At 50.2% G+C, this 12,501-nt stretch overlaps 1 protein-coding gene across 1 annotated transcript in view; it reads left to right on the top strand.

The window, feature by feature from the left end:
• The window catches only part of KDM2B (lysine demethylase 2B), a 153,210-nt gene that overhangs the window by 52,457 nt on the left and 88,252 nt on the right, over positions 1-12,501 (top strand). Inside the window, 2 exon segments of the mRNA XM_043976047.1 lie at positions 2,957-3,050; positions 7,679-7,832. Coding sequence (XP_043831982.1) covers positions 2,957-3,050; positions 7,679-7,832 — 248 coding nt within the window.

Genomic DNA, 12,501 nt, shown 5'->3' with positions numbered 1-12,501 from the left:
CTTTTTTTCCCCCCTGGGTTGGGGGTCGTTCAGTACCCCCACCCCACCCCGGGGTTGTGACTGTAGGAGGATTGTAGTCCCCATCTCCGGCCCTGGAAAAGCCCAAGCTAAGCAGTCTGGAGGCTGGAGACCCAGCCAGCCAGAGAGATAGACAGACGTGTGTGGATGTGTGCGGTCTGTGCCCACGGGTGGGCGAGGGAGGAGCAGCCGGCCAGCCCAGGCCGGGGCTAGGCTTGGGAGGGGGGGAGATTAGTTGGCTGTGGCAGAGAGCCGCGCGCCCATGTGACTGCGGTGTGCTTTGGAAGAGGAAGCAGCAGAGGTCAGTGCAAAGGCGTAGCTTACCGAAGCCATGCAGCCAGGAGAAGGGGGGGGGGGGGGGGAAGAGGACAGGAGAGATGGCAGGGGCCACCCTTCCCAGCACCCCTTTTAGCTAGCATCCTTGTTCCGACAAGAGCAGCTCTCTTTCCCTGACAGCCTCGAGTGATGCAATTGTTGGATCGTCCAGCTTGGGGGTGGGGAGGAGGGGAGAGGCTCTAAGGGGACCTGGAGCCCTGGGGACATTGGTGTCTATGGGGCTGCTGGCGATTCAAGCCGTGCCAGGGCCGGGAGCCTGTGACCTACGGGGATGAGGCGGTCTCTGGCCTTCTCTCTCTTCCAGAGTGGGAATCCCTCCTCCCCGGGGACTGTGGTGAAGTTTCTGCCTCTTTTTCCCAACTGACTTTCAGCTTGAGTTGTTGGTTGGCAGCTGGAGGGGGAGCGGAAGTCTTGGGCGCTAAGGTTAGACTTGGGAGAACTGGATCTCCTGGGTTTTCTAGAAGTAGGAGTGTTTGGGGGTGCAGGGGAGGGTAAAGATTGGCCGGTGCCCATCCTTTGTAGAAGGGGAGGCAACTTCCTTAGCAGCTCCTTCCCTGGCTTTCTCTCAACACCTGAGACCAGTTTCAGTAAAGAAAACAAGTTTGGGGGGGTAACAGTAGTCTGAAAGGGGGTCTCTTTCCCAGAACGGGGTTCTGAGGTTCCCTCCCACCAAGATCTGTGTTCAGTAGGAACCAATCCAAGATTTTAAAAGGGAGAAAAGAGGAGATAATTTGAGGGGGGATGGGGATGGGAAGGACTTATATTTTGAAAGGATGCCTATTGAAGATTCTAGTTGGTCCTTGGAGGTGTGGTGGGTTCAGAGCTTCCCAAATACTGCCCCCACCACCCTGCTCTCTGCCCTCTTTGAAGAAAGGAAGAGTTATGTTGAGATGGAGGGGCAGCCCACCTGGAGGGCTGGCTGGGCTGGGCTGGGCCAGGCTGGGTGGGCAGGCGGGGGCAGACACCCCCCATCAGTCCCCAGAAGAAGGTGCTCACCGGCCAGCCAAGGCTTGTCCAGCTAAAAAGGACTTTTAAAAAGGCAGCGCCAATGCCTGCCGCCTGCCTGGGTGACAGCACTGAGCCCTGTTCTGTCAACTACACCCCTCCGATGGGGTTGCTAGGCAGCCAGGCTCTGATGTACGGGAAGGCCCTGTGATTTGCTAGCCTCCTGCAGACACATGGTTAAGGTTCCCTGCAGCCTATGGGGTGGAGGGACTGGGGGCACGCTGTTTGCATACTGCCAAATGCTCCTCTACCTGAATGTGGGGTGGAAAGGGGGAGAAGGGAAGGGAAAGAGAGGAAGCTCCCCGCTCCCGCTTTCTCTTGAGCTCATCCCCCTCCCCATCCTTCCTCTGAAGCAAGTCAGGTCCGAAGGTGCTCCTGCCCTCTCCCCCTTACCCCAAGCCCCCCCCTCCTTCCCTTCCCCAGACCATGGAAAAGGAATGTGCAACGAGGAAAAGAGGTCAGTGGGGTAAGCGTGTGTGCATGTGTGTGCCCGGGCTCCGTGATCTAGCGGGGTGCATGCAGTGAAGAGGCGTCCTGTTCTAGACAGTGGGTCAGCTGGGGAGGGGCCTGTGGGGTCTGGAGCCCAGGCTCCCTCCACAGCGCTTAGCTTCTGCTCTTCCAGGCTCTTCCTTTTAACCTGTGCCCCCCACCCAGGAGGGCAGTGGTTCTTCCAGACCTGGAAGGAGGGGGCGTGCTCTCCAGGTGGGCACCCCTTTCTTTCCCACTTTACAGTTGTGGAATGAGTGGGGACCATTTGTCCCTCCTAGAATGCTTTGCCTGGGATAGCCTTGAAGCAAGGGTGTTGGGGGAGGAGAGTACCAGCTTTGGACCCCCGGCTCTGTCTCCTGCTTCCCTGAATGACCTTGGGCAAGTCACTTGATTATCAGTGTGGGCTTCAGTGTCTCCATCTGTAAGGTGAAGGGGTTGGACTGGCTATTCTGGTTCTAAGTCCTATACTTTGGGTCCCTCCCTGCCCATTCATTTCTTGCCACCTTTTGTGCCACCCCCAATCCCCAGCCCTCATTTATCCCTTGCCAGGGACTGCCCTGTGATAGCTCTCGTCCCCTTTGTTACCCAGCTTTTGTCTCCCTCCCCTTTGGAGACCCGGAGCTCCTTGAGGGTAGAGAAGGGACCTGAGTAGCTTGTCTCCTCTTTGGTTCACTGTGGGTATTCAGGAGATGTTGGGTGGATAAATGAATGAATGAGGGGGTTGCTCGGGTGTCAGGGATGCAGAGGCCAAGCGGGCAGCTGATCACTGGGCCCCGCCGGCCCTGGTGCCTGTAACTAGCTGCAGGTGGGCTGGGCAGAGTGCTGGGAGTGGAGGCAGGAGATGGGGAGATGAAGCTACAAGAAGTAGCCTATGCTTTGGTAGCAGTCCATGGAAAACAAGGCTCTCTTCTCAGCCAGGAGGGGCAGCTAGGCACAGTCTGGCTGTGTCACCGACCTCAGGGACTTCCCCCAAGGGGATTGCCTACGGGAGCTGGGTGTTTCTGTAGCCCCTAGAATTCCCCTGTGTCATAGGTAAGGGAGGTGCCTTTGGGTGTGAACCTGGCCTCTCAGGGTTCCTCTTCTCTTCCTCCTCTGTGACTGCCTGCAGGTATTGTCTGATGAGCGTCAAAGGCTGCTTCACGGACTTCCACATTGATTTTGGAGGGACATCCGTCTGGTACCACGTCTTCCGGGGCAAGAAGGTGAGTGCATGGGAGAAGGTTCTCCCTGACTCCAGCCAGGGTCCCCTCACAAATCCCTATCCAAAGGATTTGGAGCTTACAGTTGCTGGTTCCAGCCCTGGCTTGGTTCCAGTCACTGCCTGCCCACATCGCCTAGGTCAGGTCATTTTCTCCATGTGAGGCCTCAGTTTCCTCACCTGTGAAATGAGGGATTAGATGGTCTCCAGGGTCCCTTCTGGTTCTAAATCTGTGAATGCCTTCAAGCTGTGTGACCCTGAGTAAGATGCTTCAACTCTTAGCCTCAGTTTCCTTATCTGTAAAAATTGAATGAGATGATCTCTCCAGGCCCTTCCAGCTCTTAATCTTATGATCTTCTTTTCCTTCTCTCTGTATTCCCCTCCTCCACACAGGTTATAGATCATTTTTTGGCCCGAAAGGAGTCCCCCCACACCCCGGCCCCACCTCAAGCAATGGAGGGTGGCCTTATGCTTTGGTCCAGTCCCTGGGACTGATCAGAGGAGATCCAGGGGTCTGGGGGAAGAGATCGGGATCCTATAACTCAGAGTTCTCATAGTACTAGGGAAAGCATGGCCAAAGGCTTTTGAGTCTGAGGACCTGAGTTCAAATGTTGCTGCTTAATACTTATGTGACTTTGGGTAAGTCACCTTACCTTTCAAGTCCTGTTTTGTCATCTGTAAAACTAAAGGGCTGGACTAGACTTCATTGCTTCCATCTCTGCTTCTAACTCCAGGACAGGGACCCTTACCCTTAATGGGGCAGTTGCCCTAACTTTCTGATGACAGCCGACTTTACATAGGGATAGAAGAATTTTGTAAAGGGGATGTTTCCAGAGGCAGCTTGAGGTTGTCTTAGAATGCTGGTCCCATGAGTCATCAAGGCCTGGGATCAAATCCTACCTGTGATTCTTTTTGTTGGGGGGGGGGGAGGCGCACGGGGCAATGAGGGTTAAGTGACTTGCCCAAGGTCACACAGCTAGTAAGCGTCAAGTGTCTGAGGTCAGATTTGAACTCGGGTCCTCCTGAATCCAGGGCCAGTGCTTTATCCACTGCACCACCTAGCTGCCCCTGGGTGAGCCCCATGACTTTCCAGAGCTTCTGATTGCTTATCTATAAAATGGGACCAATGATAGCTAGCATGTATATGGTGCTTGAAAATTTGCAAATCACTTTAGAGTTATTATCTCATTTGATCCCCAGCAAGAAACCTGGGAGGTAGATGCTTATTATTATTATTATTTTATTATTATTATCATCCCTATTTTGCAGATAAGGAAACTGAGGCAGACAGCTCAAGTGACTTGCCTAAGGCCACAATAGCTAATAGGTTTCTCAGGTTGGAGTTGAACTCAGATGTTCCAGACTACAGACCCCAGGACTCTTATCCACTTGCCACCTAGTTGCCTCTGGTTCTAAAGACTCAAAGGGATGGGCAGCTAGGTGGCGCAGTAGATAGAGCACCGGCACTGGAGTCAGGAGTACCTGAGTTCAAATTTGGCCTCAGACACTTAACACTTACTAACTGTGTGACCCTGAGTAAGTCACTTAACCCCAATTGCCTCACCAAAAAAAAGACTCAAGGGAGATGAGAATTACAATAATGGAATCTAATCTAATAGTAATGGTAAAGAGGTGCCTACGTGGCCCAGTGAATAGACTGCTGGACTTTGAGTCCTTTAAACCCAGAATTCATGCTGGGCCTGGAGTTAGGAAGACCTTAGTTCAGATCTGTAGATACTTCCTAGTTGTATTACCCTAGGAAAGTCACTCGTCCTGTCTTCCTCAGTTTCCTCATCTGTAAAATTGGGATAATAGGGGCAGCTAGATGGCGCAGTGGATAAAGCACCAGCCCTGGATTCAGGAGGACCTGAGTTCAAATGCAGCCTCAGACACTTAACACTTACTAGCTGTGTGACCCTGGGCAAGTCACTTAACCCCCATTGCCTCACCAAAAATAAATAAATTAAAATAAAAATAAAATGGGGATAATGATAGCACCTGCCTTCCCAGGGTTGTTGTTAAGGACCATGTGAAAAAATTAGTGTAAAGCACTTTGCAGACCTTAAAAGTGGTGTCTAGGGGGCAGCTAGGTGGTGCAGTGGTAAAGTACCGACCCTGGATTCAGGAGTACCTGAGTTCAGATCCAGCCTCAGACACTTAACACTTACTAGCTGTGTGACCCTGGGCAAGTCACTTAACCCCCATAGCCCTGCAAACAAAACCCTAAAAACAAAAACGGTGTCTAAATGCTGGTTCTCCTTCTCCTTCTCCTTTTTCTTCTTCTCCTTCTCCTTCTCTTCCTCCTCCTTCATCATCAACATTCTCATAATATCAGAAAATTAATAGAGCTTTAAAGTTCAAAAAATGCTTTCTATTTGGTATTGCATTTGAGCCACCAGTTAATCAGTTAGCAAACGCTATTGAGAATTATTTTGCTAATTGATGGGGCACACGAAGCCCCCCGACAAAAGAAACATTTCCTGCTCTCAGAGCTTACATTCTATTGGAGAAGATAAAATAACTCTATGAAACAAATATTACTATTATCCCCATTTAATGGATGAGGAAACTGAGGCTCAGAGAGTTAATAAAGTTTAAAGCACTTTCTGTATTTCTGTGGTTCTTGTGGTTGTGTTTGTGCCTTGGTCAGAGGTTAAGGGAAAACCCTCCAAATTTAGATTCAGAAGACGTGGGTTCAAGCAGTGACCTGCTTGGGATATGTGTGACCTTGGGTGAGTCACTTTACTCCTGGGGCCTGTTTCCTCATTTACAAAATGAAGGGGTTGTACTGGACTCTAAGTCACCCTCTGTCTCTGTTTTTATGTTGGGGTGGATGTATCTGTATAGGTTTGCTTTGGCTTCTGGGTCCCATGCCCTAATGGACATGGGGGTAGGTATTGTAACGATTGGAATAACGCCACCTGCTGGATACTTACTGTAGAGGAGTTCTGCCCATGAAGGGAAGGTCTTTGAGGGCAAGACCAGGAGTCAGGAAGTGACGCGGGCTAGTGGGAGGAGGAAGGAAGAGACTGGCGCTCAGTCTCGCTCTCTTTTCCTCTGGACTCTGGTGGAGAAGGGAGCGAGAAATGTGCTCTCCCTTTAATAGATAGGAATCTAGGCCTTTCTCTTTCTCTTTACCAAATTCTTATTCTCCTTAATAAATGCTTAAAAGTCTAACTCTTGCTAAAGCTTATAATTTATTGGCGACCACTCATTAGATATTTTAGACAGACTAGCTAGAATTTTAACCCTTAACAGTATCATCTATCTTTGTGAGTCTGTGTGTGTTTTGCAGTCTCTCTTTTAGATGTTTTTCCTCCTGCCAAACAAACAGAAGCTGGGGATTGATTTTATTTGCATATCTTACAAAATTTTCCTGCCCCCTTCCCTTGCCTAGCAGAATGCCCCACCTATTCCACTTAACACTGCTGAACCAATTGAGAGCCCACGGAGCCCCTCCGTCCTGGGGCAGAGTCTAGAACAGGGGACCCCTGGGATTTCAGACCTTCGGGAGCCCCAGTTGATTAGAGTCAGTTTGCTGTCTTGAAAAGAGGGAGGCCTGGGGGCAGCTAGGTGGCGCAGTGGATAAAGCACAGGCCCTGGATTCAGGAGGACCCGAGTTCAAATCCAGCCTCAGACACTTGACACTTACTAGCTTTGTGACCCTGGGCAAGTCACTTAACCCTCATTGCCCCCCAGAAAGGCAAAAAGAAAAGCGGGAGGCCTTTGTTGGAAGCAGGTGAGCCCTGGGTTCGGATCCTGCCATGGAATCCTAACTATTGGCTCAGTCATTTAACCACTTCATGCTTCAGGTTCCTCATTTATAAAATAGGAGACAATAAAGCCCAAGGGCTTTACCTCCCAGGGTAGTTTCCAGGCTCAAATGAGATCCCCAGAACAATCATTTGTAAACACTTGCTATGTGCCTGGTACTGTGCAGAGACAAAAGCAAACAGTCCCTTCTGTTAAGGATTATGGGAGGAAGGAAATAAGCATTTCTTTTTTAATCAGTTCATTCATTCATTCATCTATATTCATTCATTCATCCATTTATTTATTTATTTTATTTTGGGAGTGAGCATTTATTAAGTGTCTCCTGTATGCCAGACACTTTGGTAAGTCCTTTACAAATATTATGTCACTTGATCCTCACAATAACCCTGGCGGGCAGGGGGGAGGTTCTGTTATTATATCCCTGTTTTATCCCTGAGGACACTGAGGCAGACAGAGGTGAAGTGACTTTGCCAGGGTCCCACAGCTACTTAGTGCTGAGGCTAAATTTGAATTCAGGTGTTCCTGACTCCAGGCCCAGCACTCCATCCGCTGCACCATCAGTGACAGCTGCCAGAGGTCCCGTGATCATAGAAACTTCATTTTACAGCTGGGGAAACTGAGATTAGAAGTAAAGAGACTTGGTCAGTTGGTGCTGAGGCAGGATTCAAACCCAGGTCTTCCAGCACAACCATCTATGACAGGCAGCTAAGCTACCTAGCTCCAGTCACTCCTTTCCAAACAGATCCCTGTCTCCTCCACCCAGATCTCCACCCACGTCCACACCACAGAAGGTGGGAAGCATCAGAGGCCCTGGCTCTGGGTTGGGCTTGGCTGTGATGGACTCCTTTCTTTTCTCAGATCTTCTGGCTGATTCCCCCCACCTTGCATAACTTGGAACTCTATGAAGAGTGGGTACTCTCAGGAAAACAGAGCGACATCTTCCTGGGAGACCGAGTCGAGCAATGCCAAAGAATTGAGCTGACACAGGGCTACACGTTTTTTATTCCCTCGGGTAAGTGGCCTGGGCCCAGGGGGTTGGCTGTGGTCTCTGCCTCTGCATTGGTCCTCTCTGTCCTTGGAAATGACCTCTTGGCTGCCTTCATTCTAGTAACTAGCCAGAGAGATGCGTCTTTGGGAAACAGTCTGGGCTCTTCTCAGACAACTTTTCTTGGGGAGTCCTGGATGAACTTAACACCCTGCAACCCCGTGGTGATGCTTTGGGGGCTCCTTTTTGTCTAGCAGGGCTGTCTGTTGGATGCGGGTCTATTTTCAAGGGTAGGGGTTATGTTTCCCACTTTCCTCTTTTCTTCAGATACCCCTGGAGCCTTGGTCTGACTCGTGGGAGCTGGGAGGCATTGGGGGTGAAGTAGGACCAGGTTTTAAATCATAGCTTTGCCATCCCCTTAATTTTGTGCATTTTGGTTCCCCTTTCTGGTCTCCCTTGGTTTCCCGCTTATTAAAATTGAGAGGACGGGTCCCTTCCACCCCATGATTTCTGATCTGAGGAATGGGCCAGGGTGGACTGAAGGGTTCTGAGTTGGTCAGAGCCCATGAAGCCCGTGATCCACAAGGTTGGGACCCCAGTCTGATGAGAGTGTTGAGAGCTATCCCAGGGCAGTCTGGGAGCAAAGAGAAGGGGGATTGTGGAAGGATAGTGTGAGACAGCTTCTTTTTCTAGAGTAAGATGGAGTTCATTGACAACAAACATTAAAAAAACAACCCAATCATATGGGAAAGATGCATCTTAACAAATAATTCATGTGATCAGTGTCTTGGACCAAAGTCATACAGCCGGTCTATGTCAGAGGCAAGCCTCAGGCCTTTCTAAATCTGAGGCCACCATCACTGCCCTGTCTCTTTTTTCCCTATACTCCTTGTATTTTTTTTTTATCTGTGACTCTGTTGTTCTTTCCCATTAGGAGATAAGCAGGGATTAGAGTCCCATGTTTTTCTCTGCCTCCTCAGCATCCGGTTTAGTAAATTTACCTGGGATTACCTGGGAGAAGGAGCATCTCACCACCCAGGGTCCTGATGCCCCTGTGCCAAGAGGACTTGGTGCCTTAGACATCATCTGTTCCCCTCCCTCCATTCTACCGAGAAGGGGGTCAGATTTAGGGTCTAGGGCTCAGGGACTAGTTCAAGGTCATACAGTGAAGTGGCAGAGTTAGGATTTCTAACCCTTTGAGTCTACTTATTTATTTTATAGAAGAGAGGATTTGGGCCTTCTTAAAGTCACACAGTCAGCATCTCACTGTTCCAGGATGGACTCCAAATATATGACAGCTATGCCCTAATTAATGTGAATCGTGAACTTGTGAAGTGGTCTCGTTATTCAGAATCACACGGCATGTTTCCATTGGGCTGGAACAAGCATTTTTATAGAATCACTGCAGTTTACATAATGATGATTTCAGATAGTGTGAATCTGAATGAACGCTAATTGAAACCTAGCATGCCACACCAAATAGAAGAGGGGTTATAGATTTGGGCTGCTTGGCCTCAAAGTTCTGTCCAGGCAAAACCGAGTTCTGTATCGAGAAGTGTTCTCGATTAGTGCTATCCAGCAGCTCTACTTGGAATGGGTTTGCCCCTTTGACAGTGAGCTCCCTGTCTTTAAGCAGAGGAAGGTCAAGTGACCTCCCAGGATATAATGAGGGGATTTCTGCATAGAGCAGGAAGTTGGGATAGCGACCTCCAAGGGTCCCTTCCAATTCTGAAACTGGTTAAAGAGATAAAGGGTTAGGTTTCTTTTCTTTTTTTCTTTTCTATTTTTTTTTGAGGGTCAGAGTTGGTTCTGTGCCACTGGGTAGCTTGTCTGATGTATGGATGATCAGGAGTGGGGGTACTTGTGTGGTCCAGCTGGTGCCTAAGGCTCAGACTGAGCAGGGAAGGCCGGTAGTGTTGTGTTAGATGCTACGGTAGTGAAGTCTTACCTTCCATCACCACTTTGCGGAATAGTGATAGGTGTAACGATTGGAATGACGCCACCTGCTGGAGACTTACTGTAGAAGAGTTCCGCCCATGAAGCGAAGGTCTTTGAGGGCAAGACCAGGAGTCTTTTCTTTGGTGTCAGGAAATGACGCGGGCTAGTGGGAGGAGGAAGGAAGAGACTGGCGCTCGCTCTGGGGCTCTTGCCTGAGGACTCTGGTGGAGAGTGGAGCTAGAAATGTGCTCTCCCTTTAATAGATAGGAATCTAGGCCTTTCTTCTCTCTTTACCAAACTCTTATTCTCCTTAATAAATGCTTAAAAGTCTAACTCTTGCTAAAGCTTATAATTTATTGGCGACCACTCATTAGATATTTTAGACAGAATAGCTAGAATTTTAACCCTGAACATAGGTGATGACCTGGCTCAGTCCCGAAGCCTGGCTGGTTGTCGAAGGCCATTGAGGGGATGAGGAGGGTCTTCTGGGGGCAGGGACCAAGCCACAAAGTAGGTGCCTCCCTGTGGGGGAGTTAAAACCATCCAGTGTCTCCTGGTGGTAGATTCTAAAGGTCCTGGCACCGATATTCTCTGGACATCTGAAGTCTGAAAGAGCTATTCATGGGGGGCTCAGAAAGCCCAAAAGATTTTGGTCTTGGCCCTGCCATTGGGAGCTCCCTGTTCTTGCACAAGTGGCATCTTCTCTGTCCTCTGGGGTCCTCTGGTAAAATAGGTGAAGCTGGATTAAATGATCTCTAAGGTCCTTCCTAACTCTGACATCCCTCTTCTTTTTTTTTTTTTTTTTTTGGTGGGGCGATGAGGGTTAAGTGACTTGCCCAGGGTCACACAGCTAGTAAGTGTCAAGAGTCTGAGGCCTCATTTGAACTCAGGTCCTCCTGAATCCAGGGCTAGTGCTTTATCCACTGCGCCACCTAGCTGCCCCTCACATTCCCTGTTCTAAGGGTCCTCCCAGCTCTGACATCCCCTGTTCTAAGGGTCCTCCCAGCTCTGACATTCCTTGTTCTAAGGCCCCTCCCAGCTCTGACATTCCTTGTTCTAAGGCCCCTCCAAGCTCTTACATTCTCTGTTCTAAAGCCCCTCCCAGCTCTTACATTCTCTGTTCTAAGGCCCCTCCCAGCTCTGACACTCCTTGTTCTAAGGCCCCTCCCAGCTCTGACATTCCTTGTTCTAAGGCCCCAGCCTGCTGTGACACCCCCTGTTCTAAGCTCCTTCCCAGGGTTCTTCCAACATTCTGTGGTTCCTTAGCTTGTAGGCTAACTGGTTCCATTTTCATCACGTTTCCTGAGTCACAACAAACGTTGGCACTTCCTCTTTCTGATCATTAGGCCCAGTGGACACGCTTCCCCCGACCCACACCCCCTTGCTTTGAGTTCAAGTTGCAGGGACGGAGGCTGGGGCTGGTGTATTTGGGTGAGAAGTTACGTTATGGGAGGACCATGGAGAGGCAGGTTTCTCTGCCAGATAAAGGTAGGACTGGGCCGAACTGGCTTAAGCAGCAGGTGGGATTCAGGCCGGGTGCCACATGGGCAGGGGCCCAGGGAGCGGCTGCAGATTGAACTTGCTTCTCAGTAGTATGGGGGTGGCCTTGGTGCCTCGTAGGCCAGGGGAGATCCGGTCACAATTCTCTCTGCATCCTGCCTTCTGCCTGCCCCTCCCGAGGATGTCGATCTGCACCCTGGCACCCTGGGAAGCTCGCCACCCTGGAAAATGGGGTGAATAAAATCCAGTCCTCCTCATCTCTTAGGACACGTGACGTCGAGTAGGTTGCAATGGTTTTATCTCTTAGGAGAAAGAGTACTTGGCAGCTCCTGCTGGATGCAAAGTGTTTTGTGGGGAGGTAGCAGTGTGGCGTCAGTGGTTTATGAACCAGGTAGCCTGGGTTCTGGCTTTCACTCAGTCATTGACTGCCTCTGTGACCTTGCACACTTAATCTCTTCATCTTCCTTCCTTCCTTCCTTCCTTCCTTCCTTCCTTCCTTCCTTCCTTCCTTCCTTCCTTTCACCCACACATCCATCCATCCATCCATCCATCCATTCACCCACCCATGCATCCATCCTCCCTTCCATCTACCCACCCACTCACCTATCCATCCATCCCCAAAGCATTTATTTCTTCCAGGCACCAAGTCAGTTCCCTTCTCTATTTGAACCTCAGTTCTCACATCTGTAAATGGGTAAATAATCTGTTATCTAAAGACCATAAGCTCATAAGTCTAGACCCAGAAAGGGCTTCCATCTCCCTTATTTTACAGATGGGCAAACTGAAGCCTAGGGAGGTGACTTGCCCAAGGTCACACTGGTAGCAAGCATAAGAGTGGGATTTGAACTCAGCTCCTCTGACTCCTGCATCCTTTTTTCTACTGGCTCATGCTCCTTTCCTCAGGGGGTTCAGCCATGCAGTTTCTTCTCTGCTGCATCAACCTGCTTCCCTATGGGGTGTGAGGAAGGTGATCCCACACTCTGTCCCACTCCGATTTTCCCCACTGCCTTGGCCTAGGGCACTAACAAGACTCGACACCAGGTCGCAGCAGTGGATTCCCCCCTCTCCACCCCTGCTGCAGCAGCTGTGGGACATCTGCCCCATCTGCCCCATCTGCCCCACCATCCTCACTTCCCTGACCCGTTTGCCTCAGGAGCTCAGGGTTTATATGTGTGCGGTTATAACTCCCAGATGTGTGATGGCCCCAATCTGCAAGCAGGAGGCATTTGCCAGCCTCCCGAATGCGGGAACCAGCCTG

This window comes from Dromiciops gliroides, chromosome 1, assembly GCF_019393635.1.
Source record: "Dromiciops gliroides isolate mDroGli1 chromosome 1, mDroGli1.pri, whole genome shotgun sequence".
Classification (NCBI taxonomy): Eukaryota; Metazoa; Chordata; class Mammalia; order Microbiotheria; family Microbiotheriidae; genus Dromiciops; species Dromiciops gliroides.
Note: the sequence above shows the minus strand (reverse complement) of the source record. Positions and strands in the feature narration are given on the sequence as shown.